This window comes from Caloenas nicobarica, chromosome 5, assembly GCF_036013445.1.
Source record: "Caloenas nicobarica isolate bCalNic1 chromosome 5, bCalNic1.hap1, whole genome shotgun sequence".
NCBI classification, from domain to species: Eukaryota; Metazoa; Chordata; class Aves; order Columbiformes; family Columbidae; genus Caloenas; species Caloenas nicobarica.
The window spans coordinates 43165333-43192612 of record NC_088249.1 but is presented as its reverse complement, the minus strand read 5'-3'; the positions used below and the strand labels follow the sequence as shown (position 1 = coordinate 43192612).

Genomic DNA, 27280 nt, shown 5'->3' with positions numbered 1-27280 from the left:
GACACTTCAAAATATTTGTGAAGTGTAGTATTTTAATGGGGTTTTCTTTGAGAATACAGAGATCCAGACATGACTGACAATTTGGAAAAGCACAGCCCTTTTACAGTAAATATGTATTAGAAGAGGTGTTGGTCTTTATTTTATGATCTACTGATTTAACTTATGCTGTATGTTGAACTGAAAAATTAACAGATGAATTAATGGCTATAATATACACAGTGTAGTTCATTGCTAAGTCAAAGCAAGCTTACTGCCAGACAGGGTTTGTCTCTGCAAGCTGTGAGCTGTTGCAAGGTTAGTATGAACTATATTTCCCAAACAGGTGCAGGAACAAGCTGTAAATGACCTAATGTAAGCCACCATGAAAATGCATAGCTAGGCAACAGTTTGATTCTAAATTTAAGAAGTTAAGGGGTATATATCCATTGACTCAATCCAAAACTGGACTTGTTCCAAAGAAAGGATGCACAATTTAAAAAAAACCAAAACCAAACAACAACAACAACAAAAACCAGAGAACAAATTTGTCTGCAGTGACTGTGTAAAACGTTGGTAAGGCACACTGAAGAGGAGCCCTGTGCTAGATAATTTAAGAGGGTTTTTCTTTCTTTCCAGCACAATTTCCCTTCCTCTTCTCCTGTCTTTTTCCCATTCTTACACCCAAACAGAGTAATTCTTCTCCATTTTCCAAACTTGCTTTTACACTTGCAAAATGGTCTGGTGAACTCTGCAATGACTGCAAAGGAAAAGCCTATTGTTTCAAGGTTTGGTAAAAATTGCATTATCATCTGTCCATAGAAGCTCATATATATAAGTACGAATAAGGCACCTAGGCATGTTAGAGCAGGAATGTCCAATCCATGGCCTACCACAAAAATTACTTTGGCCCGTAGCTCAGTTTTAGCAATGCTTATCCTAGAGTCGCAGGACCCTAAAGAATGGTGGTGCCTGAACACAGGCTGCTCCTATTGGAATGAGCTGTCTGTACTGCCCCTGTGCAGATGTTGTCCTTGGTGGGGAGCACGTGCAGCAGTCCATCCTCCCCTGGCAAGAGGATGAGCTGTGTAGTCTGCCTGGCTAGAACGATGACCCACTGTCCTTGACAGTGTTGATCCTGCATATTCTTGTGGTGTCGGGGGTGTGGTAGAGTCCAGTTCTTGCTTCTGAGTTGCTTAATGGCAGACACAAATATCAACCCAAGCCTTTTTGGCCCATTGTGGTCATTGTGGTTTAACCCCAGCCAGCAGCTAAGCACCACGCAGCTGCTCAGTCACTCCCCACCACAGTGGGGTGGGGGAGAGAATCAAAAGCGTAAAAGTGAGAAAACACGGGGGTTGAGAAAAAAACAGTTTAACAACAACAAAAACAACCAACAATAATAATAATAATATTTTAAGCAAAAGGGGAAAAAACCAGCAGAGAGAAAACTAAAACCCAAGAAAGACAAGTGGTGCAAATGAAAACGATGGCTCACCACCAACTGACTGATGCCCGAGCAGCGAACCCCCCCGCCAACCTTCCCCCTAGTTTTATTGCTGGGCATGATGTCATATGGTATGGAATATCCCCTTGCTCAGTTGGAGTCAGCTGTCCAGGCTGTGTCCCCTCCCAACATTTTGTGTACCCCCAACCTACATGCTGGTGGGGTGTTGTGAGAAGCAGAAAAGACCTTGACTGTGTGTAAGCACTGCTTAGCAGTAACTAAAACATTTCTGTATTATCAACGCTGTTTCTAGCACATATCCAAAACACTGCCCCATACTAGCTACTCTGAAGAAAATTAACTCAGCCCCAGCCCAGACCAGCACAATGGCGAACATGGTTTCTGTCATGATCTGAGTTTGATAAGCATACTACTTCTTTTTCACCGTCAGCCACTGAAGTGCTGACAGCATGTAGCCAAAGAATATATTACCCATTGTATTTACTCACATTTTCCACAAAGTAATTTTTCGATGGTCAAAGAGCATGTGCTTTTTTAATCAGAAAGGCTTCTGAAACACACCAGTTATTCAGTACAAGGAAAGTTCCTGAACCTGTTCAGGGCTTTATTTTTGTTTATTATTTGTATGCGAATGGTTTATTTATTAAAAACAGCACATGATATTTACAGGGAATCACCATCATCATGGGCATACAGATCTGAAGTTCTCTCTTTCCATCACTAAAATTGCATGTTCTTTTCTTAGGAGTAAGAACAATATTTACAGTATTTAAGCAGACGAATTCCAGTAGCGAATGACATTTTGTCAAAAGAGCAGCAAGACAAGTTGGGAACAAAGGAAGTGATATTTTTATCACTATATGGCCTAAGTCATTTACATTTTGGCTTGGAGAGCCAATATGAATAATGACAGAATGAAATAAACGTCTCAGTCCTTTGTTAGAGGTGATTCATCTCTTTATGAAGAACGTGTATTGCCATTGTAATACACTGTTAAAGACTGGACTTTTCCAAAGTAGGTTTTGTTGTTTTGCATAGAAGCTAGCTTTGTCTTAATTCATGGTACATCATTTACTTCTCCTCTGACTGAACTCATAGATTTTATTCAGTCAAGTAAAAAACCTGATAATAATGTGTTATTAGTTTTATACAGTCATAATAAAAAAATGAGAATTTACAGAAAGGTCTCAAAAGCAGGGCGAATAGGGTTATTTTGTTCTTTCTGAATATTTTAATATATTTATTTTCTTCAGAAGGTATCCAAGGTGTAAAAAACACTGGAAGGATTCATTGGAAGAGTAACTGTGCATATGGAACAGCATTTAGATCCTGCCATTCCTAGAGTTATCCTTACTTTAGGGGCAAAGTTTAATTTTATATTTTATTGCTAAGTTTATTTGGCTGTTTACAATGAACATGCTGTCACTACTCAGAGACTGAGCTGGCTCAGCTGTGACTGGTTAGGTATGTCATATAGCACTCACATTCTCATGACTGCCATCAGGATGAGCTTTGATCCACAGGAAGTCTTAGATCTGTGTAAAGCAGATGGATTTTAAGTGCCTTAACTTCAATTAAAAGCAATATAAGCTTCTTTTTAGAGGGAGAAAAGTGTAAATAATAAAAGTTTTGGCACAGTACCAAATGACATATGGTCAAAAGCGAAGCAATTTTGCCAGGTATTCTACTATGACAGGATGAGGAGGTTGTTTAATGTGCTGGGACAGGAAGAGTGGAAAAAAGGAAGATGTCAAGCAGGAGAAGTAGCTGTGAGTGTAATTCTTGAGTAGGAGAAGAGAGAAAGAGCTTCTTACAGCAGAGAAATTGTCAGGGGGACAAATCTGGAAACTGATCCATGACCCTGTGATCAGCATGGTGATAGTCATTCCTTTTCCACTCAGAGTTGCAAGATTTTCTCACTTCCTGCCTTTGAAAATAAACAAATGGCATGAGACAAGCACATCTCTCATTTCAGCTTTTCAGTTTACAAGGAATCTGGACACAGAATTTAAGATTTCCTAGAAGTGGGGGTGAGTCTTTAGGATTAGATACTGCAATGGTTTAAAAGATACTAAAGCTACTTCAGCACTGTGAAAAAGCAAATAAAAATTAAACAAACAAACAAACAAACAAAAATTTCTAGGAAATGGAGAACGATAGATAAATAGAATATGAAGAGGATGCCATAGAAACTGCAGGGGAAGAGAATAAATCCTGAAAAAAAAATCCCTAACAATCTTTCTCTCTCTGAACACATACACAGATCTCAACAGAGGCAGATTTAACATAAGGAATTTGTATTAATCTCAGTTGCTGGATTGTGTCCTCGGATGTAAGGGACAAACTCATCACTAATGAGGAAACCAGTAAAGCACCTGATTATGTCTCATCTTGTGTTTAAGTCCCACTGACTTGAGCAAGTTGAAATCACTGGCCAAAGTCAATGGAACTGGACGCTTTCTCACCCTTTGGTTTGGCAAGAGTGCTTCAGGGATGGCATTATGGCCATTGTAGGAATATGGAACTGGTCATCAAATCCGGACTCTCCCAGATGCAGAAATGATGGAACAGATGTTTAAACCAGAGGGATCTTCATGACATCGGTTCTGCATCTCAGTACTTCTCCCCAACCAGAAACCAAATCCATCTTAAGACTCTCTAACGTAGCATACACCTTTTTTTACAGAAGCATGACAGCTGTGGAAGCCTGGAGGAGGAGGAGGAAGAGGAAGAGGGGGAAGACCCCTTCTCTATGGACAGGCAAGAGGAAGAGCAGAGGGAGCAGGAGCAGAGCGTCTCTGCCTGGGCATCCCTGCTCCTCGCTGCCTTGCAGCACTGGCAGATCTGGGCTGTTGCTGGCGGCCTGCTCCTGCTCTTTGGGCTCTGCTGGCGGCTGAAGAAAAGGAGCCATGAGCCGGGAAGCAGCAGCAGGCATGGCAGCTGTGGAAGCCTGGAGGAGGAGGAGGAAGAGGAAGAGGAAGAGGGGGAAGACCCCTTCTCTGTGGACAGGTTTCTGGAGGAGTATACCTCGTGGCCGCTGCCAAACAGGGAACAAATGTGCACAATGGTGGAAGACCTGGTGAATGAGCTTCTCTGTGTCTGCCGAGTCCACTCTGGCAATGACTTCATGCCACGCGTGCAGCCCACTGTTGGGCTGGGCGGCTTCCTAGAAGGCCAGAATGCTCATGGAGAAGACCTTGTCTATCGCCTGCTTGTGCCCCTGAAGCCACCCCCTGGGCACTCCTTCCATCTCGAGCTGGGCACCGAAGGGGAGATGCCGCTGAGGAACTCCCGCCTGCGTGTGGAACTGCAGTGCATGTGCGTAAGGGAGCGGAAGCTGGGAGACATGCGCTGCTTCATCCACCACCCTGAGGACGAGCTGATGGGCCGTCAGGAAGCCAGCCTCCTACAGACCCTCTGCACCGGCCCATATCTCGACGTGCAGAAAACCGCCTTGTGGCTCCAGGAGCTGATGACAGCAGCCAGCGTAGCCGTGCTTCAGTCAGCCGCATGCAAGCTCACGGTGCTGCCATCGCCACGCTTCTGCAAGCTCAAGGTGACCAACGCCTGTGAGGCATCCCTCTCCATTGAGCTGATCTTGGCGGTGGAGCAAGACAACTCAGACACATTCGTGACCATGGAGTAAGCAGAGGTCAGTGTCAACACCAGTGAGGTGGCTGAAGAGGCTGCTGCGGGAGACAGAAAGGAAAGGGAAAACGAGAGCAGCAACGTCATCCCCCAGGCAGTCTCCTCAGCAAAGCAGCAGCTGATGACTGCAGTGGCTGCAGCTCATGACTTTGACCATTCCTTCCTGTCACACTGTTGTGCTTCAGGTTCCACCGGGGCCTAGACACTCCCAAGTGAGAAGCACTACTGATGTGCCTCCGTGTGTTCGCTGCGGCTGTGGTACGGGATGTGACCAGCCCAGACACTCTCCGGGGAGCTGGTGATGAAGAACGGAGCACGCTGGACATGGACAAGACGCTGCTCTGTTGCCAGTGGGAATTGCTCCTGCACGTGTTCTCCAGAGCAAAAGCACACGCTGGGGAGTGGGACGCCATGCAGCTGATGAGGCCATTGCAAGGAGGCTTGAGACAGAGATGGCATTGCCACCTGGACACTGACCGGCAGGCCTCTTCAGGAGATGCCCTTCCCTCTGGTGTGGGTTAGCGAGAGCTGTTGCCTGGGCCTGAGGCCTGTATGCTAATCGAGTGTTGACATGGAACACAACATGCCCGGACAAGGCCCAGGAACAAAGAACTTGTGGTTACCAGCAAACGCCTATGCCCTAGGACAAAGAACAACACGTGACCACAGGTGGCGACTGATAGTCGCGGGAACATCACCTAATCAACAAACTTTGTTTAAGTAGTCTTGCGCATGTGTTAGAGTGATTAGCCAATCACCTTAAGACGCGCTTAACTTAGAACGTATAAATGTATGTGTGTTAGTTCAATAAATCGGACATCTTGCTTGCATCAAGCTGCGTCCCCGTCTCTCAATCGCGACAAATTGGTGACCCCGACGTGATCGCCTACGGTGAGACCGCCGAGGAATGAAGAACCGCCTATCTGGTGGCAGGTCGCGAGTCCCGCAGGACGTTGAATGAGCTGCTGAAAGGAAGCAGGATAAGCCGGCCGGCTACTTAATCCCTCCGTCTGGAACGAGAGGTGAGCTGCGGGAAACTAAAAAAATGGGGAATCAAGCGTCTTCCCCTGAGAGAGACGTTTATGAACTTATGAAACCGTTGGAAACTAAAGAAATGGGGAATCAAGCGTCTTCCCCTGAGAGAGACGTTTATGAGCTTATGAAAGCGTTGCTTAAAAAGCATGGGAAGAAGACCCTCTCAGGGCAGGATCTTAAGTTAATGCTCAAGTGGGTGCAGGTGAAAATCCCCACAGTAACTGCCTCTTCGATTTTTACACGTGAGCTTTGGGACGATGTAGGGGTTAAGTTATGGGATGCGGCTACGGAGGGGGACGAAGAGTCGCAACGTATGCTCCCTAGATGGAGAACTGTTTTTGAGACTGTGAAAGCACAGGAGCAAATGCAACGGGGCTCCTGCGAGGAAGAATCAGCGCCTTCCCAGTTACCCTCTGCCTGTCCCGTAACCTCTCCCGATGCTGCTAATGGGGTGAAGCCTTCTGCGCCACCATTAGCTTGCGCCGCAGGGTATCCCCCTGATGATGATCCCTTTGATCCGGGGCCTATCGACCCCGAGAAGGAGCCTGACTTATTTCCCCCTGACCCTCATGATGTTTGGAGAGAAATTAAGCGCCAGGCGTTGAAGGAAGGAGAGCTGGAAGTAGCGAAAACTATAGTCGCCCCTGTAATATATCGGGGGCGGGGGGGGGGGCCCAATGGGAAGCACTCTCTTTCTCGGTTATCAAAGAGTTATGCCGTACTGTTACCGAGCACGGGCTATCCTCTCCCTATTTTGCGAGTCTTTTGTCTTCGGTATTTGACACATATGTTATGACCCCACACGATCTGAAGTCTCTTGCGCGGTTGTTATTGACTCCGACTCAGTATACGATGTGGGAATCTCAATGGAGAACAGGATTGCAAACAATTTTGCTGGGGTATGCGGGGCATGCTAATGCTGCTTTAGCTGCGTTGACCATAGAACATCTTACAGGGACGGGACGGTTTTCGGACCCTGTCGCTCAAGCTAGGGATATCCCTCGAGAAGCTTTAGAAGCACTCCGAGAGGAAGCGAAAAGGGCTCTGCTGAAAGTTCCTGATTCAGGCAGACCCCAGAAAGCATTTACTACTATAACCCAAGAACCTCGTGAACCGTATATGCAGTTTATAGATAGATTAAAACAAGCCCTAGAAAGACAGATTGATAATACGGAAGCCCGAGAAATTCTACTCCTTAAGTTAGCCGTAGAAAATGCTAACGCTGACTGCAAAAAACTCTTAAGGTCTCTCCCGAATCAGAATCCTACCCTAATCGAGATGGTGGAAGCCTGTAACAGGATCGGCACCATGGACCATAAATTTGAGGTTATGGCTGCCGCGTTCGCGGCCATGCGTGGGCCAGTTAACCCCACTCCACCGCCCCAAAACTGTTATGGCTGTGAGAAGCCGGGCCACCTTAAGAAAGATTGCCTCGCTACGAGTGCTTGGAGGCGTCCCCAAATACCCGGGATCTGCCCTAAATGCCAGAAGGGACGGCATTATGCTAATCAATGCTGGTCTAAGTATGACTCTCAGGGACGACCGATACAGGGAAACCGGTCGCAGAGCGCGGGGCCGCGGCGCGTGCAGACACAAGTTCCGCGGATGGCCCCCCCGCGGGCGCAGGGGGGGGGGCAGTAGCGTTGCCGACCTCTGCCCAGCAACAGCAGGAAGTGCCGGCTTGGACCTGGCAACCTCCTTTGCAGTAACGCTACTTGATTCCTCAGTCCATCTGTTGCCCACGGGTATTGTCGGCCCTTTACCACCCGCAACGCAGGCATTGTTGTTAGGAAGGTCGTCTACGACGCTATCAGGACTTTTTGTATTACCTGGGGTAATAGATGCTGACAGTTCTCAAGAGATTAAAATCATGGCTTGGACTCCGTTTCCTCCTTGTATTATACCGAAGGGAAGTCGGATTGCACAACTAGTTTTAATGCCCAAAGTTGATAATTCTCTGCCTAGTGACCAGTTAATGCCACAGAGGCAAGGAGCTTTTGGCTCCACAGGAGAACCGCAGATTTTATGGGTCCAATCTATCACGCAGAAACGCCCCACATGTCGATGTACTCTTATTCGTGGGAATCAACGGGTTGTACTGTGCGGAATTATTGACACGGGTGCGGATGTTACTGTCATTTCTCAAGCCAAATGGCCTCTCCAATGGCCCCTAGCAGATGTTTCCCAAGCGTTAGCTGGGATAGGGGGATATGGAGCTAGTCGACAGAGCTTAGAACTAATTCAGATACAGGATGCAAGCGGCCAGACAGCATCTGTCAAACCGTTTGTTTTACCTGTCCCCATGGTTTTGTGGGGGCGTGACATGTTATCCCAATGGGGTATGTCTCTTCAAACTACCCAGGCACATTTTTAGGTGGGGCCATTGAGGGGCGTGAGACCCTAAAATTAATCTGGAAAACTGAAACCCCTGTTTGGGTCGATCAATGGTCCCTACCTATAGAAAAACTTCACGCCCTCCAAGAACTAGTTGCAGAACAACTATCGAAGGGACATATTGTGTCTTCTAACAGCCCCTGGAATTCGCCGGTTTTTGTTATCAAAAAACACACTGGCAAGTGGCGCCTGCTCCATGACCTCCGGAAAATTAATGACGCTATGGAAAGCATGGGAGCTCTACAACCAGGACTTCCATCACCTACTATGATTCCTCGTGATTGGCATTTAACGGTCATTGACCTTAGAGATTGCTTTTTCAATATTCCCTTGCATCCAGATGATGCCTCTAAATTTGCCTTTTCTGTACCAAGCGTCAACATGCAAGCCCCATTACAAAGGTACCACTGGGTTGTGCTGCCACAAGGAATGAAAAACAGTCCCACAATATGTCAGTGGTATGTAGCTAAGATACTTAGTCCAATTAGAACCATGATGCGCCATGTCTTACTGTATCATTATATGGACGACATTCTAGTAGCAGCAGAACACCATGAAGTCATGGAGGAAGCCGTAGCCCTTGTGATGGTTGCCATTAAATCGGCAAACCTCTGTATTGCCCCAGAAAAAGTACAACGGACGCCACCATGGAAGTACTTAGGGTGGCGCATACGAACTCAAACTGTTATTCCTCAGCCTTTACAAATAGCCACGGAGGTAAAAAACTTACATGATGTACAAAAACTGCTAGGAACAATCAATTGGGTTAGACCCTTGCTTGGCATTACTAATGCAGACCTAAGCCCATTATTTGAAATGCTCAAAGGAGGCTCAGATCTCTGTGCCCCACGGAACCTTAATCCTGAAGCTGTTAACGCCCTACAGAAAGTTGCCATGGCAATTACCAACAAACAAGCGCATCGATGGGCACCTGAGTTACCTTTTCAACTCATCATTTTGAATCCTGCACGGCAACCTCATGCACTGATCTTTCAGTGGGATAGCCAGAAACCGGACCCTTTGCTGATTATTGAATGGATTTTTTTACCCAACCAAGCCACAAAAACTATTTCGACACAGCATGAAATGTTTGCATCCCTTGTCGTCAAAGCTCGACAAAGACTGTTGACTTTAGCAGGAACAGACTTTACCCTTATCTGTCTACCAGTAACAGCTGTTTATTTGCAATGGCTATTACAACAATCGGACGCATTAGGGACAGCTCTAGTCAGTTATACGGGCCAACTTACTTCGCATCCACCTTCTCATAAACTGTTACACGCTAATTTTCACCTTTTGCCGATGCCAAAAAGAAGCGATCAGCCTCTACAGGCCTTTACTGTTTTCACAGATGGATCGGGTAGAACCCACAAGTCCGTTATCCTTTGGTGGGACGATAAGTCTGGACATTGGGACTCTGATGTAGAAATTGTACAGGGCTCTCCTCAAATAGCAGAATTGTCAGCCGTGGTTCGCGCCTTCCGGAAATGGTCTATCCCTCTCAATGTAATTACTGATTCTGCTTATGTTGCAGGAATTGTTCAACGAGCAGAAGCCTCAGTGCTCCGTGATGTTTCTCATGCAGCCTTGTTTACCTTGCTACAGGAGCTTGTCTTTCTCTTAGATTCTCGCCATCATTCCTATTTTATTATGCATATTAGATCCCATACCTCTTTACCTGGGTTTATGGCCGAGGGAAACCGACAGGCTGATATGCTTACGCTACCCGTACAGGTATTACCCGATCGTGTAGCACAAGCTCGACTTAGCCATTCCTTTTTTCATCAAAATACTGGAGGTTTAAAACGACAATTTAACCTCACCACGCAGCAGGCAAAAAATATTGTTGCTGTGTGTCCTGATTGCCAAAGACATTCTTTTACATCCGTTGCCGGAGGAGTTAACCCAAGAGGGTTACAGAGTCTGCAGCTTTGGCAAACAGACGTTACGCATTTTCCTGAATTTGGTCGTTTGAAGTATATACATTCTTCTATCGACACCTTTTCGGGTGCATTGTTTGCCTCTTGTCATACAGGAGAAAGAGCGCGAGATGTTCAAAGGCACCTGACGCGAGCCTTTGCCACTTTAGGAATACCCTCACAGATTAAAACTGACAATGGTCCTGCCTATGTCTCTTCATCAATAAATTCCTTCTTAAATTCTTGGGGAATCTCACACACCACCGGCATTCCTCACTCCCCCACAGGCCAATCCCTAATAGAGCGCTCGCACCAATCCCTCAAGTGTTTGTTACAAAAACAAAAAGGGGGAGTAGTAGGGACTGCTACCCCAGAAGAGCGATTACAGAAAGCCTTATATGTCTTTAATTTTTTGAATTGTTCTCTGTTGGACAGTAATCCTCCCATAGTTCGACATTTTAGCACAAACACCCTCTTGGAACCCAGAATCAAGCCACCGGTACTAATTCGGGACCCTGAAACAGGTAAAGTAATGGGACCCTATCCCCTCGTTACATGGGGTAGAGGCTATGCTTGTGTCTCCACAGAAAGAGGCCCCCGTTGGATCCCAGCGAAAAATGTGAGGCCCTTTCGAGAGGCACTACAGCAGCAGCCCTCTGACGACATCTTGAATCCAGATTCTACGCCCGGTGAAGAGAACACCGCCCTCGAATGAACTCTGTTTTAGAAGCTACGGAGATGGGCAAGGGAATAGTTGTGGTTGCCCTATGGGTATTTACATATGTCAGCATGGGATTTGAATTGCACCAGGTTGACCCCCGTACTAATGTATGGCTTACATGGGCAAATCGCACTGGGGTTACAGACTTTTGTCTGTCCCTGGCGCAAGTTGGCGATTCGTTTATGGAAATGTTAGTTAGAGAAGATGTTCTTGAGTTAGTTGGTCATCGACCTTGGGATAGCCAAAATGTTTAATTAAAACAGAAAGGGGGAGATGTGGGTTAGCGAGAGCTGTTGCCTGGGCCTGAGGCCTGTATGCTAATCCAGTGTTGACATGGAACACAACATGCCCGGACAAGGCCCAGGAACAAAGAACTTGTGGTTACCAGCAAACGCCTATGCCCTAGGACAAAGAACAACACGTGACCACAGGTGGCGACTGATAGTCGCGGGAACATCACCTAATCAACAAACTTTGTTTAAGTAGTCTTGCGCATGTGTTAGAGTGATTAGCCAATCACCTTAAGACGCGCTTAACTTAGAACGTATAAATGTATGTGTGTTAGTTCAATAAATCGGACATCTTGCTTGCATCAAGCTGCGTCCCCGTCTCTCAATCGCGACACTCTGGGACTTTACCATGTGTAAAAGTTTCCATAAATGTTCTGTTGCCAGCGAGTGTCCTTTCAACAGTTTGTAGATGAACGTGGGCATAGGGTGCTGACAACCTAGCAGCCCCAGAGTTGCGGAGCATTTTGTAGAAGGGCTGATGCGGTGGGCTCTGCTTTCATTGACTTCGTAACCAAAGCTCCCTCACCTGTCTGTCCTCCTCCGTTGGGGCAAGGAGAATAACTACTCACCTCTCTCCACAACTCTGCACATCGCTTGTTGCTCTGTGGTGTGACAGGCTCAGGTGGGAAAGCAGCTTCCCCTGAACAGCACTCCCTTCTTTGTGCCTGGAGCTGGATACACAATCCCTTGCCATGTAGTGGCAGCTGGAGTCCAGCTGCCTTGGACCACAGGGGCCCACAGCTTTCCAGGGTGCAGAGCTGTGTCCCCTGGGGCAGTATCAGCCTGCACGTGTTCGCCACAGCAAAAGAAGACGTCAGAGAATGGAATATGATGCAGCTGAACAGGTCGTTGCAAGGAGGGTTGCAGTAGAGACTGCTTTACCACCTGGTCAGCGAAAGCCCACCCTCTTCGAGAGACTCCAAACCCTCTGGGAGCTTCACCCTGTGCAAAGATATCAACCAATCACTTGTTTAACACACAAACACGGCACCTCCGAGTGTCGGTGTATCAGTTTGATGGAGAACACGGTTATAAGGTGCTGACAGCTCAGCTGCCACCAAGTTGTTGAGCATTTTGCAGAAGAGCTTATGCATAGGGCTCTGGTTTCAGTGATTCTCTGGGCTTCCATGATTCTCAGCTTTCATGGCTTAATCCCAGTAGGCAGCTAGACATCACAGAGCTGCTCAGTCACTTTCCCCCAGTGGCATGGTGGAGAGAATCTGAAAGCTAAAGTGGGAAAACTTGTGGGTAGATTTAAGACAGCTCAGTAGGTAAAGCAAGAGCTACACGCTTAAGCAAAGCAAACTAAAGAGTTCATTCACTACTCCCCCGGTCTGCTGATCAGACCCATCTTTTTGAGAACTGTTCTGCCTCTCTGGGGCTTGGGTTGGCATCAGTGAGGCTGCACCTCCAACATTGTGTTCAGTTTTGGGCCCCTCACTACAAGAAAGACATTGAGGTGCCAGAGTGTGTCCAAAGAAGAGCAGAAAAGCTGGTGAAGAGTCCGGAGCACAAGTCTTCTGAAGGAACTGGGGTTGTTAAAGCTGGAGAACGGGAGGCTGAGCTGAGACCGTATCGTTATCTACATCTACCTGAAAGGACGTTGTGGACAGATGGGCGCTGGTCTCTTTTCCCAGGTTACAAAAGACAGGACAAGAGGAAATGACCTTATGTTGCACCAGGGCAGGTTTAGATTGCATATTAGGAAAACTTTCTCCATTGAAAGGGTTCTCAACCATTGGAACAAGCTACCCAGGGAAGTGGTTGAGGCACCATGCGTGGAGTTATGTAAAAAAACGTGTCAACGCTGCACTAAGAGGCACAGTTTATTGGTGGAGTCGGCAGTGTGAGATTTGTGGTTGGAGACAACGATCTCAAGGGTCTTTTCCAACTTAAATGATTCTGTGAATTTGTGATTTCACTTGAAGCCGGCCTGGTGCAGAGTCAGGGCTTGGCCTAGATGGTCCTCGTGGGCCCCTTCCAACCCAGGATTTTCTATGATTATGAGATCGTCATTGGCAGGCAGAGGATAAGAACCCAACATAAAGGACCACACAAGGTGTTGTGAAGAACATTAACGCTGGCCCAGCCTTCACCAGGATACAGGCGCAGCTGTGCGTGGGGCCGAAGGGCGGGGATGGCCGGCAGGCGTGGCTGTGACGCGCTCTGGCGCCTGTGACATCAGAGGGGACGAGTCCCCACGGGGCGGTTTTCAGGGGCGCCAGCAGCAGCGCTGCCCCAGTTCGGCCTGGGCCTGCGGTGAGTGCGCACGTTGGGGGAGGCCGGGCTGGACGGGGGCCGGGGCAGAAACGTGGCCCCCAGGGATGGGTTCTCACCCTGCATGGAGGGCCCGGCCGCTCGCCGGGGCACCTTGGGCAGGGCACGGAGGCGCCGCCGCTGGAGCTGGGGCAGCCCTTGCTGAATGCCTGCTGCCTCGGCGCCGCTCCTACCTGCCCACCGCTCCCCACGGCACCCGGCCCCGCTCCCCCCGCCGCCAGCCCCCTCCCTCCCGCCCAGCCCCACTGAGCCCATTCTCTCCTTCCTCCTGCAGACCATGGCTTACGCGAAACTATTATTTTGGCTTTTGCAAAACTTCATCTACAACGTGAAGGTAGTCAGCGATGAGCTGGATGAGGAGACGCGCGAGCGCATGCAGCAGCGCGAGGAGATGCTGCAACGGGAGATGACTCGGCTGTGGCAAGAGGAAGAGCAGAGGGAGCAGGAGCAGAGCGTCTCTGCCTGGGCATCCCTGCTCCTCGCTGCCTTGCAGCACTGGCAGATCTGGGCTGTTGCTGGCGGCCTGCTCCTGCTCTTTGGGCTCTGCTGGTGGCTGAAGAAAAGGAGCCGTGAGCCGGGAAGCAGCAGCAGGCATGGCAGCTGTGGAAGCCTGGAGGAGGAGGAGGAAGAGGAAGAGGAAGAGGGGGAAGACCCCTTCTCTGTGGACAGGTTTCTGGAGGAGTATACCTCGTGGCCGCTGCCAAACAGGGAACAAATGTGCACAATGGTGGAAGACCTGGTGAATGAGCTTCTCTGTGTCTGCCGAGTCCACTCTGGCAATGACTTCATGCCACGCGTGCAGCCCACTGTTGGGCTGGGCGGCTTCCTAGAAGGCCAGAATGCTCATGGAGAAGACCTTGTCTATCGCCTGCTTGTGCCCCTGAAGCCACCCCCTGGGCACTCCTTCCATCTCGAGCTGGGCACCGAAGGGGAGATGCCGCTGAGGAACTCCCGCCTGCGTGTGGAACTGCAGTGCATGTGCGTAAGGGAGCGGAAGCTGGGAGACATGCGCTGCTTCATCCACCACCCTGAGGACGAGCTGATGGGCCGTCAGGAAGCCAGCCTCCTACAGACCCTCTGCACCGGCCCATATCTCGACGTGCAGAAAACCGCCTTGTGGCTCCAGGAGCTGATGACAGCAGCCAGCGTAGCCGTGCTTCAGTCAGCCGCATGCAAGCTCACGGTGCTGCCATCGCCACGCTTCTGCAAGCTCAAGGTGACCAACGCCTGTGAGGCATCCCTCTCCATTGAGCTGATCTTGGCGGTGGAGCAAGACAACTCAGACACATTCGTGACCATGGAGTAAGCAGAGGTCAGTGTCAACACCAGTGAGGTGGCTGAAGAGGCTGCTGCGGGAGACAGAAAGGAAAGGGAAAACGAGAGCAGCAACGTCATCCCCCAGGCAGTCTCCTCAGCAAAGCAGCAGCTGATGACTGCAGTGGCTGCAGCTCATGACTTTGACCATTCTTTCCTGTCGCACTGTTGTGTTTCAGGTTCCACCGGGGCCTAGACACTCCCAAGTGAGAAGCACTACTGATGTGCCTCCGTGTGTTCGCTGTGGCTGTGGTACAGGATGTGACCAGCCCAGACACTCTCCGGGGAGCTGCTGCTGAAGAACGGAGCACGCTGGACATGGACAAGACGCTGCTCTGTTGCCAGTGGGAATTGCTCCTGCACGTGTTCTCCAGAGCAAAAGCACACGCTGGGGAGTGCGACCCCATGCAGCTGACGAGGCCGTTGCAAGGAGGCTTGAGACAGAGGTGGCATTGCCACCTGGACACTGATCGGCAGGCCTCTTCAGGAGATGCCCTTCCCTCTGGGACTTTACATTGTGTAAAAGTTTCCATAAATGTTCTGTTGCCAGCGAGTGTCCTTTCAACAGTTTGTAGATGAACGTGGGCATAGGGTGCTGACAACCTAGCAGCCCCAGAGTTGCGGAGCATTTTGTAGAAGAGCTGATGCGGTGGGCTCTGCTTTCATTGACTTCGTAACCAAAGCTCCCTCACCTGTCTGTCCTCCTCCGTTGGGGCAAGGAGAATAACTACTCACCTCTCTCCACAACTCTGCACATCGCTTGTTGCTCTGTGGTGTGACAGGCTCAGGTGGGAAAGCAGCTTCCCCTGAACAGCACTCCCTTCTTTGTGCCTGGAGCTGGATACACAATCCCTTGCCATGTAGTGGCAGCTGGAGTCCAGCTGCCTTGGACCACAGGGGCCCACAGCTTTCCAGGGTGCAGAGCTGTGTCCCCTGGGGCAGTATCAGCCTGCACCTGTTCGCCACAGCAAAAGAAGACGTCAGAGAATGGAATATGATGCAGCTGAACAGGTCGTTGCAAGGAGGGTTGCAGTAGAGACTGCTTTACCACCTGGTCAGCGAAAGCCCACCCTCTTCGAGAGACTCCAAACCCTCTGGGAGCTTCACCCTGTGCAAAGATATCAACCAATCACTTGTTTAACACACAAACACGGCACCTCCGAGTGTCGGTGTATCAGTTTGATGGAGAACACGGTTATAAGGTGCTGACAGCTCAGCTGCCACCAAGTTGTTGAGCATTTTGCAGAAGAGCTTATGCATAGGGCTCTGGTTTCAGTGATTCTCTGGGCTTCCATGATTCTCAGCTTTCATGGCTTAATCCCAGTAGGCAGCTAGACATCACAGAGCTGCTCAGTCACTTTCCCCCAGTGGCATGGTGGAGAGAATCTGAAAGCTAAAGTGGGAAAACTTGTGGGTAGATTTAAGACAGCTCAGTAGGTAAAGCAAGAGCTACACGCTTAAGCAAAGCAAACTAAAGAGTTCATTCACTACTCCCCCGGTCTGCTGATCAGACCCATCTTTTTGAGAACTGTTCTGCCTCTCTGGGGCTTGGGTTGGCATCAGTGAGGCTGCACCTCCAACATTGTGTTCAGTTTTGGGCCCCTCACTACAAGAAAGACATTGAGGTGCCAGAGTGTGTCCAAAGAAGAGCAGAAAAGCTGGTGAAGAGTCCGGAGCACAAGTCTTCTGAAGGAACTGGGGTTGTTAAAGCTGGAGAACGGGAGGCTGAGCTGAGACCGTATCGTTATCTACATCTACCTGAAAGGACGTTGTGGACAGATGGGCGCTGGTCTCTTTTCCCAGGTTACAAAAGACAGGACAAGAGGAAATGACCTTATGTTGCACCAGGGCAGGTTTAGATTGCATATTAGGAAAACTTTCTCCATTGAAAGGGTTCTCAACCATTGGAACAAGCTACCCAGGGAAGTGGTTGAGGCACCATGAGTGGAGTTATGTAAAAAAACGTGTCAACGTTGCACTAAGAGGCACAGTTTATTGGTGGAGTCGGCAGTGTGAGATTTGTGGTTGGAGACAACGATCTCAAGGGTCTTTTCCAACTTAAATGATTCTGTGAATTTGTGATTTCACTTGAAGCCGGCCTGGTGCAGAGTCAGGGCTTGGCCTAGATGGTCCTCGTGGGCCCCTTCCAACCCAGGATTTTCTATGATTATGAGATCGTCATTGGCAGGCAGAGGATAAGAACCCAACATAAAGGACCACACAAGGTGCTGTGAAGAACATTAACGCTGGCCCAGCCTTCACCAGGATACAGGCGCAGCTGTGCGTGGGGCCGAAGGGCGGGGATGGCCGGCAGGCGTGGCTGTGACGCGCTCTGGCGCCTGTGACATCAGAGGGGACGAGTCCCCACGGGGCGGTTTTCAGGGGCGCCAGCAGCAGCGCTGCCCCAGTTCGGCCTGGGCCTGCGGTGAGTGCGCACGTTGGGGGAGGCCGGGCTGGACGGGGGCCGGGGCAGAAACGTGGCCCCCAGGGATGGGTTCTCACCCTGCATGGAGGGCCCGGCCGCTCGCCGGGGCACCTTGGGCAGGGCACGGAGGCGCCGCCGCTGGAGCTGGGGCAGCCCTTGCTGAATGCCTGCTGCCTCGGCGCCGCTCCTACCTGCCCACCGCTCCCCACGGCACCCGGCCCCGCTCCCCCCGCCGCCAGCCCCCTCCCTCCCGCCCAGCCCCACTGAGCCCATTCTCTCCTTCCTCCTGCAGACCATGGCTTACGCGAAACTATTATTTTGGCTTTTGCAAAACTTCATCTACAACGTGAAGGTAGTCAGCGATGAGCTGGATGAGGAGACGCGCGAGCGCATGCAGCAGCGCGAGGAGATGCTGCAACGGGAGATGACTCGGCTGTGGCAAGAGGAAGAGCAGAGGGAGCGGGAGCAGAGCGTCTCTGCCTGGGCATCCCTGCTCCTCGCTGCCTTGCAGCACTGGCAGATCTGGGCTGTTGCTGGCGGCCTGCTCCTGCTCTTTGGGCTCTGCTGGTGGCTGAAGAAAAGGAGCCGTGAGCCGGGAAGCAGCAGCAGGCATGGCAGCTGTGGAAGCCTGGAGGAGGAGGAGGAAGAGGAAGAGGAAGAGGGGGAAGACCCCTTCTCTGTGGACAGGTTTCTGGAGGAGTATACCTCGTGGCCGCTGCCAAACAGGGAACAAATGTGCACAATGGTGGAAGACCTGGTGAATGAGCTTCTCTGTGTCTGCCGAGTCCACTCTGGCAATGACTTCATGCCACGCGTGCAGCCCACTGTTGGGCTGGGCGGCTTCCTAGAAGGCCAGAATGCTCATGGAGAAGACCTTGTCTATCGCCTGCTTGTGCCCCTGAAGCCACCCCCTGGGCACTCCTTCCATCTCGAGCTGGGCACCGAAGGGGAGATGCCGCTGAGGAACTCCCGCCTGCGTGTGGAACTGCAGTGCATGTGCGTAAGGGAGCGGAAGCTGGGAGACATGCGCTGCTTCATCCACCACCCTGAGGACGAGCTGATGGGCCGTCAGGAAGCCAGCCTCCTACAGACCCTCTGCACCGGCCCATATCTCGACGTGCAGAAAACCGCCTTGTGGCTCCAGGAGCTGATGACAGCAGCCAGCGTAGCCGTGCTTCAGTCAGCCGCATGCAAGCTCACGGTGCTGCCATCGCCACGCTTCTGCAAGCTCAAGGTGACCAACGCCTGTGAGGCATCCCTCTCCATTGAGCTGATCTTGGCGGTGGAGCAAGACAACTCAGACACATTCGTGACCATGGAGTAAGCAGAGGTCAGTGTCAACACCAGTGAGGTGGCTGAAGAGGCTGCTGCGGGAGACAGAAAGGAAAGGGAAAACGAGAGCAGCAACGTCATCCCCCAGGCAGTCTCCTCAGCAAAGCAGCAGCTGATGACTGCAGTGGCTGCAGCTCATGACTTTGACCATTCTTTCCTGTCGCACTGTTGTGTTTCAGGTTCCACCGGGGCCTAGACACTCCCAAGTGAGAAGCACTACTGATGTGCCTCCGTGTGTTCGCTGTGGCTGTGGTACGGGATGTGACCAGCCCAGACACTCTCCGGGGAGCTGCTGCTGAAGAACGGAGCACGCTGGACATGGACAAGACGCTGCTCTGTTGCCAGTGGGAATTGCTCCTGCACGTGTTCTCCAGAGCAAAAGCACACGCTGGGGAGTGCGACCCCATGCAGCTGACGAGGCCGTTGCAAGGAGGCTTGAGACAGAGATGGCATTGCCACCTGGACACTGACCGGCAGGCCTCTTCAGGAGATGCCCTTCCCTCTGGGACTTTACATTGTGTAAAAGTTTCCATAAATGTTCTGTTGCCAGCGAGTGTCCTTTCAACAGTTTGTAGATGAACGTGGGCATAGGGTGCTGACAACCTAGCAGCCCCAGAGTTGCGGAGCATTTTGTAGAAGAGCTGATGCGGTGGGCTCTGCTTTCATTGACTTCGTAACCAAAGCTCCCTCACCTGTCTGTCCTCCTCCGTTGGGGCAAGGAGAATAACTACTCACCTCTCTCCACAACTCTGCACATCGCTTGTTGCTCTGTGGTGTGACAGGCTCAGGTGGGAAAGCAGCTTCCCCTGAACAGCACTCCCTTCTTTGTGCCTGGAGCTGGATACACAATCCCTTGCCATGTAGTGGCAGCTGGAGTCCAGCTGCCTTGGACCACAGGGGCCCACAGCTTTCCAGGGTGCAGAGCTGTGTCCCCTGGGGCAGTATCAGCCTGCACGTGTTCGCCACAGCAAAAGAAGACGTCAGAGAATGGAATATGATGCAGCTGAACAGGTCGTTGCAAGGAGGGTTGCAGTAGAGACTGCTTTACCACCTGGTCAGCGAAAGCCCACCCTCTTCAAGAGACTCCAAACCCTCTGGGAGCTTCACCCTGTGCAAAGATATCAACCAATCACTTGTTTAACACACAAACACGGCACCTCCGAGTGTCGGTGTATCAGTTTGATGGAGAACGCAGTTACAAGGTGCTGACAGCTCAGCTGCCACCAAGTTGTTGAGCATTTTGCAGAAGAGCTTATGCATAGGGCTCTGGTTTCAGTGATTCTCTGGGCTTCCATGATTCTCAGCTTTCATGGCTTAATCCCAGTAGGCAGCTAGACATCACAGAGCTGCTCAGTCACTTTCCCCCAGTGGCATGGTGGAGAGAATCTGAAAGCTAAAGTGGGAAAACTTGTGGGTAGATTTAAGACAGCTCAGTAGGTAAAGCAAGAGCTACACGCTTAAGCAAAGCAAACTAAAGAGTTCATTCACTACTCCCCCGGTCTGCTGATCAGACCCATCTTTTTGAGAACTGTTCTGCCTCTCTGGGGCTTGGGTTGGCATCAGTGAGGCTGCACCTCCAACATTGTGTTCAGTTTTGGGCCCCTCACTACAAGAAAGACATTGAGGTGCCAGAGTGTGTCCAAAGAAGAGCAGAAAAGCTGGTGAAGAGTCCGGAGCACAAGTCTTCTGAAGGAACTGGGGTTGTTAAAGCTGGAGAACGGGAGGCTGAGCTGAGACCGTATCGTTATCTACATCTACCTGAAAGGACGTTGTGGACAGATGGGCGCTGGTCTCTTTTCCCAGGTTACAAAAGACAGGACAAGAGGAAATGACCTTATGTTGCACCAGGGCAGGTTTAGATTGCATATTAGGAAAACTTTCTCCATTGAAAGGGTTCTCAACCATTGGAACAAGCTACCCAGGGAAGTGGTTGAGGCACCATGAGTGGAGTTATGTAAAAAAACGTGTCAACGTTGCACTAAGAGGCACAGTTTATTGGTGGAGTCGGCAGTGTGAGATTTGTGGTTGGAGACAACGATCTCAAGGGTCTTTTCCAACTTAAATGATTCTGTGAATTTGTGATTTCACTTGAAGCCGGCCTGGTGCAGAGTCAGGGCTTGGCCTAGATGGTCCTCGTGGGCCCCTTCCAACCCAGGATTTTCTATGATTATGAGATCGTCATTGGCAGGCAGAGGATAAGAACCCAACATAAAGGACCACACAAGGTGCTGTGAAGAACATTAACGCTGGCCCAGCCTTCACCAGGATACAGGCGCAGCTGTGCGTGGGGCCGAAGGGCGGGGATGGCCGGCAGGCGTGGCTGTGACGCGCTCTGGCGCCTGTGACATCAGAGGGGACGAGTCCCCACGGGGCGGTTTTCAGGGGCGCCAGCAGCAGCGCTGCCCCAGTTCGGCCTGGGCCTGCGGTGAGTGCGCACGTTGGGGGAGGCCGGGCTGGACGGGGGCCGGGGCAGAAACGTGGCCCCCAGGGATGGGTTCTCACCCTGCATGGAGGGCCCGGCCGCTCGCCGGGGCACCTTGGGCAGGGCACGGAGGCGCCGCCGCTGGAGCTGGGGCAGCCCTTGCTGAATGCCTGCTGCCTCGGCGCCGCTCCTACCTGCCCACCGCTCCCCACGGCACCCGGCCCCGCTCCCCCCGCCGCCAGCCCCCTCCCTCCCGCCCAGCCCCACTGAGCCCATTCTCTCCTTCCTCCTGCAGACCATGGCTTACGCGAAACTATTATTTTGGCTTTTGCAAAACTTCATCTACAACGTGAAGGTAGTCAGCGATGAGCTGGATGAGGAGACGCGCGAGCGCATGCAGCAGCGCGAGGAGATGCTGCAACGGGAGATGACTCGGCTGTGGCAAGAGGAAGAGCAGAGGGAGCGGGAGCAGAGCGTCTCTGCCTGGGCATCCCTGCTCCTCGCTGCCTTGCAGCACTGGCAGATCTGGGCTGTTGCTGGCGGCCTGCTCCTGCTCTTTGGGCTCTGCTGGTGGCTGAAGAAAAGGAGCCGTGAGCCGGGAAGCAGCAGCAGGCATGGCAGCTGTGGAAGCCTGGAGGAGGAGGAGGAAGAGGAAGAGGAAGAGGGGGAAGACCCCTTCTCTGTGGACAGGTTTCTGGAGGAGTATACCTCGTGGCCGCTGCCAAACAGGGAACAAATGTGCACAATGGTGGAAGACCTGGTGAATGAGCTTCTCTGTGTCTGCCGAGTCCACTCTGGCAATGACTTCATGCCACGCGTGCAGCCCACTGTTGGGCTGGGCGGCTTCCTAGAAGGCCAGAATGCTCATGGAGAAGACCTTGTCTATCGCCTGCTTGTGCCCCTGAAGCCACCCCCTGGGCACTCCTTCCATCTCGAGCTGGGCACCGAAGGGGAGATGCCGCTGAGGAACTCCCGCCTGCGTGTGGAACTGCAGTGCATGTGCGTAAGGGAGCGGAAGCTGGGAGACATGCGCTGCTTCATCCACCACCCTGAGGACGAGCTGATGGGCCGTCAGGAAGCCAGCCTCCTACAGACCCTCTGCACCGGCCCATATCTCGACGTGCAGAAAACCGCCTTGTGGCTCCAGGAGCTGATGACAGCAGCCAGCGTAGCCGTGCTTCAGTCAGCCGCATGCAAGCTCACGGTGCTGCCATCGCCACGCTTCTGCAAGCTCAAGGTGACCAACGCCTGTGAGGCATCCCTCTCCATTGAGCTGATCTTGGCGGTGGAGCAAGACAACTCAGACACATTCGTGACCATGGAGTAAGCAGAGGTCAGTGTCAACACCAGTGAGGTGGCTGAAGAGGCTGCTGCGGGAGACAGAAAGGAAAGGGAAAACGAGAGCAGCAACGTCATCCCCCAGGCAGTCTCCTCAGCAAAGCAGCAGCTGATGACTGCAGTGGCTGCAGCTCATGACTTTGACCATTCTTTCCTGTCGCACTGTTGTGTTTCAGGTTCCACCGGGGCCTAGACACTCCCAAGTGAGAAGCACTACTGATGTGCCTCCGTGTGTTCGCTGCGGCTGTGGTACGGGATGTGACCAGCCCAGACACTCTCCGGGGAGCTGCTGCTGAAGAACGGAGCACGCTGGACATGGACAAGACGCTGCTCTGTTGCCAGTGGGAATTGCTCCTGCACGTGTTCTCCAGAGCAAAAGCACACGCTGGGGAGTGCGACCCCATGCAGCTGACGAGGCCGTTGCAAGGAGGCTTGAGACAGAGGTGGCATTGCCACCTGGACACTGATCGGCAGGCCTCTTCAGGAGATGCCCTTCCCTCTGGGACTTTACATTGTGTAAAAGTTTCCATAAATGTTCTGTTGCCAGCGAGTGTCCTTTCAACAGTTTGTAGATGAACGTGGGCATAGGGTGCTGACAACCTAGCAGCCCCAGAGTTGCGGAGCATTTTGTAGAAGAGCTGATGCGGTGGGCTCTGCTTTCATTGACTTCGTAACCAAAGCTCCCTCACCTGTCTGTCCTCCTCCGTTGGGGCAAGGAGAATAACTACTCACCTCTCTCCACAACTCTGCACATCGCTTGTTGCTCTGTGGTGTGACAGGCTCAGGTGGGAAAGCAGCTTCCCCTGAACAGCACTCCCTTCTTTGTGCCTGGAGCTGGATACACAATCCCTTGCCATGTAGTGGCAGCTGGAGTCCAGCTGCCTTGGACCACAGGGGCCCACAGCTTTCCAGGGTGCAGAGCTGTGTCCCCTGGGGCAGTATCAGCCTGCACGTGTTCGCCACAGCAAAAGAAGACGTCAGAGAATGGAATATGATGCAGCTGAACAGGTCGTTGCAAGGAGGGTTGCAGTAGAGACTGCTTTACCACCTGGTCAGCGAAAGCCCACCCTCTTCGAGAGACTCCAAACCCTCTGGGAGCTTCACCCTGTGCAAAGATATCAACCAATCACTTGTTTAACACACAAACACGGCACCTCCGAGTGTCGGTGTATCAGTTTGATGGAGAACGCAGTTACAAGGTGCTGACAGCTCAGCTGCCACCAAGTTGTTGAGCATTTTGCAGAAGAGCTTATGCATAGGGCTCTGGTTTCAGTGATTCTCTGGGCTTCCATGATTCTCAGCTTTCATGGCTTAATCCCAGTAGGCAGCTAGACATCACAGAGCTGCTCAGTCACTTTCCCCCAGTGGCATGGTGGAGAGAATCTGAAAGCTAAAGTGGGAAAACTTGTGGGTAGATTTAAGACAGCTCAGTAGGTAAAGCAAGAGCTACACGCTTAAGCAAAGCAAACTAAAGAGTTCATTCACTACTCCCCCGGTCTGCTGATCAGACCCATCTTTTTGAGAACTGTTCTGCCTCTCTGGGGCTTGGGTTGGCATCAGTGAGGCTGCACCTCCAACATTGTGTTCAGTTTTGGGCCCCTCACTACAAGAAAGACATTGAGGTGCCAGAGTGTGTCCAAAGAAGAGCAGAAAAGCTGGTGAAGAGTCCGGAGCACAAGTCTTCTGAAGGAACTGGGGTTGTTAAAGCTGGAGAACGGGAGGCTGAGCTGAGACCGTATCGTTATCTACATCTACCTGAAAGGACGTTGTGGACAGATGGGCGCTGGTCTCTTTTCCCAGGTTACAAAAGACAGGACAAGAGGAAATGACCTTATGTTGCACCAGGGCAGGTTTAGATTGCATATTAGGAAAACTTTCTCCATTGAAAGGGTTCTCAACCATTGGAACAAGCTACCCAGGGAAGTGGTTGAGGCACCATGAGTGGAGTTATGTAAAAAAACGTGTCAACGTTGCACTAAGAGGCACAGTTTATTGGTGGAGTCGGCAGTGTGAGATTTGTGGTTGGAGACAACGATCTCAAGGGTCTTTTCCAACTTAAATGATTCTGTGAATTTGTGATTTCACTTGAAGCCGGCCTGGTGCAGAGTCAGGGCTTGGCCTAGATGGTCCTCGTGGGCCCCTTCCAACCCAGGATTTTCTATGATTATGAGATCGTCATTGGCAGGCAGAGGATAAGAACCCAACATAAAGGACCACACAAGGTGCTGTGAAGAACATTAACGCTGGCCCAGCCTTCACCAGGATACAGGCGCAGCTGTGCGTGGGGCCGAAGGGCGGGGATGGCCGGCAGGCGTGGCTGTGACGCGCTCTGGCGCCTGTGACATCAGAGGGGACGAGTCCCCACGGGGCGGTTTTCAGGGGCGCCAGCAGCAGCGCTGCCCCAGTTCGGCCTGGGCCTGCGGTGAGTGCGCACGTTGGGGGAGGCCGGGCTGGACGGGGGCCGGGGCAGAAACGTGGCCCCCAGGGATGGGTTCTCACCCTGCATGGAGGGCCCGGCCGCTCGCCGGGGCACCTTGGGCAGGGCACGGAGGCGCCGCCGCTGGAGCTGGGGCAGCCCTTGCTGAATGCCTGCTGCCTCGGCGCCGCTCCTACCTGCCCACCGCTCCCCACGGCACCCGGCCCCGCTCCCCCCGCCGCCAGCCCCCTCCCTCCCGCCCAGCCCCACTGAGCCCATTCTCTCCTTCCTCCTGCAGACCATGGCTTACGCGAAACTATTATTTTGGCTTTTGCAAAACTTCATCTACAACGTGAAGGTAGTCAGCGATGAGCTGGATGAGGAGACGCGCGAGCGCATGCAGCAGCGCGAGGAGATGCTGCAACGGGAGATGACTCGGCTGTGGCAAGAGGAAGAGCAGAGGGAGCGGGAGCAGAGCGTCTCTGCCTGGGCATCCCTGCTCCTCGCTGCCTTGCAGCACTGGCAGATCTGGGCTGTTGCTGGCGGCCTGCTCCTGCTCTTTGGGCTCTGCTGGTGGCTGAAGAAAAGGAGCCGTGAGCCGGGAAGCAGCAGCAGGCATGGCAGCTGTGGAAGCCTGGAGGAGGAGGAGGAAGAGGAAGAGGAAGAGGGGGAAGACCCCTTCTCTGTGGACAGGTTTCTGGAGGAGTATACCTCGTGGCCGCTGCCAAACAGGGAACAAATGTGCACAATGGTGGAAGACCTGGTGAATGAGCTTCTCTGTGTCTGCCGAGTCCACTCTGGCAATGACTTCATGCCACGCGTGCAGCCCACTGTTGGGCTGGGCGGCTTCCTAGAAGGCCAGAATGCTCATGGAGAAGACCTTGTCTATCGCCTGCTTGTGCCCCTGAAGCCACCCCCTGGGCACTCCTTCCATCTCGAGCTGGGCACCGAAGGGGAGATGCCGCTGAGGAACTCCCGCCTGCGTGTGGAACTGCAGTGCATGTGCGTAAGGGAGCGGAAGCTGGGAGACATGCGCTGCTTCATCCACCACCCTGAGGACGAGCTGATGGGCCGTCAGGAAGCCAGCCTCCTACAGACCCCCTGCACCGGCCCATATCTCGACGTGCAGAAAACCGCCTTGTGGCTCCAGGAGCTGATGACAGCAGCCAGCGTAGCCGTGCTTCAGTCAGCCGCATGCAAGCTCACGGTGCTGCCATCGCCACGCTTCTGCAAGCTCAAGGTGACCAACGCCTGTGAGGCATCCCTCTCCATTGAGCTGATCTTGGCGGTGGAGCAAGACAACTCAGACACATTCGTGACCATGGAGTAAGCAGAGGTCAGTGTCAACACCAGTGAGGTGGCTGAAGAGGCTGCTGCGGGAGACAGAAAGGAAAGGGAAAACGAGAGCAGCAACGTCATCCCCCAGGCAGTCTCCTCAGCAAAGCAGCAGCTGATGACTGCAGTGGCTGCAGCTCATGACTTTGACCATTCTTTCCTGTCGCACTGTTGTGTTTCAGGTTCCACCGGGGCCTAGACACTCCCAAGTGAGAAGCACTACTGATGTGCCTCCGTGTGTTCGCTGCGGCTGTGGTACGGGATGTGACCAGCCCAGACACTCTCCGGGGAGCTGCTGCTGAAGAACGGAGCACGCTGGACATGGACAAGACGCTGCTCTGTTGCCAGTGGGAATTGCTCCTGCACGTGTTCTCCAGAGCAAAAGCACACGCTGGGGAGTGCGACCCCATGCAGCTGACGAGGCCGTTGCAAGGAGGCTTGAGACAGAGGTGGCATTGCCACCTGGACACTGATCGGCAGGCCTCTTCAGGAGATGCCCTTCCCTCTGGGACTTTACATTGTGTAAAAGTTTCCATAAATGTTCTGTTGCCAGCGAGTGTCCTTTCAACAGTTTGTAGATGAACGTGGGCATAGGGTGCTGACAACCTAGCAGCCCCAGAGTTGCGGAGCATTTTGTAGAAGAGCTGATGCGGTGGGCTCTGCTTTCATTGACTTCGTAACCAAAGCTCCCTCACCTGTCTGTCCTCCTCCGTTGGGGCAAGGAGAATAACTACTCACCTCTCTCCACAACTCTGCACATCGCTTGTTGCTCTGTGGTGTGACAGGCTCAGGTGGGAAAGCAGCTTCCCCTGAACAGCATTCCCTTCTTTGTGCCTGGAGCTGGATACACAATCCCTTGCCATGTAGTGGCAGCTGGAGTCCAGCTGCCTTGGACCACAGGGGCCCACAGCTTTCCAGGGTGCAGAGCTGTGTCCCCTGGGGCAGTATCAGCCTGCACCTGTTCGCCACA

The 27280-nt window shown here is 52.0% G+C and overlaps 1 protein-coding gene and 4 pseudogenes across 1 annotated transcript in view; all 5 read left to right on the top strand.

The window, feature by feature from the left end:
• Window positions 1–5090, top strand: part of LOC135989814 (inositol 1,4,5-trisphosphate receptor-interacting protein-like 1) — a 35598-nt gene extending 30508 nt beyond the window's left edge. The window contains exon 2 of the mRNA XM_065636877.1: window positions 4131–5090. Within this exon, the coding sequence (XP_065492949.1) occupies window positions 4131–5090 (960 nt within the window). The remainder of the gene's footprint in view (window positions 1–4130) is intronic.
• An 8702-nt stretch (window positions 5091–13792) lies between these two features.
• Window positions 13793–15034, top strand: LOC135988842 (inositol 1,4,5-trisphosphate receptor-interacting protein-like 1; annotated as a pseudogene).
• A 2515-nt stretch (window positions 15035–17549) lies between these two features.
• LOC135988845 (inositol 1,4,5-trisphosphate receptor-interacting protein-like 1) lies at window positions 17550–18791 on the top strand (annotated as a pseudogene).
• Window positions 18792–21306: 2515 nt separating this feature from the next.
• On the top strand, window positions 21307–22548 carry LOC135988844 (inositol 1,4,5-trisphosphate receptor-interacting protein-like 1; annotated as a pseudogene).
• Window positions 22549–25063: 2515 nt separating this feature from the next.
• LOC135988843 (inositol 1,4,5-trisphosphate receptor-interacting protein-like 1) lies at window positions 25064–26305 on the top strand (annotated as a pseudogene).
• Window positions 26306–27280: the final 975 nt, after the last annotated feature.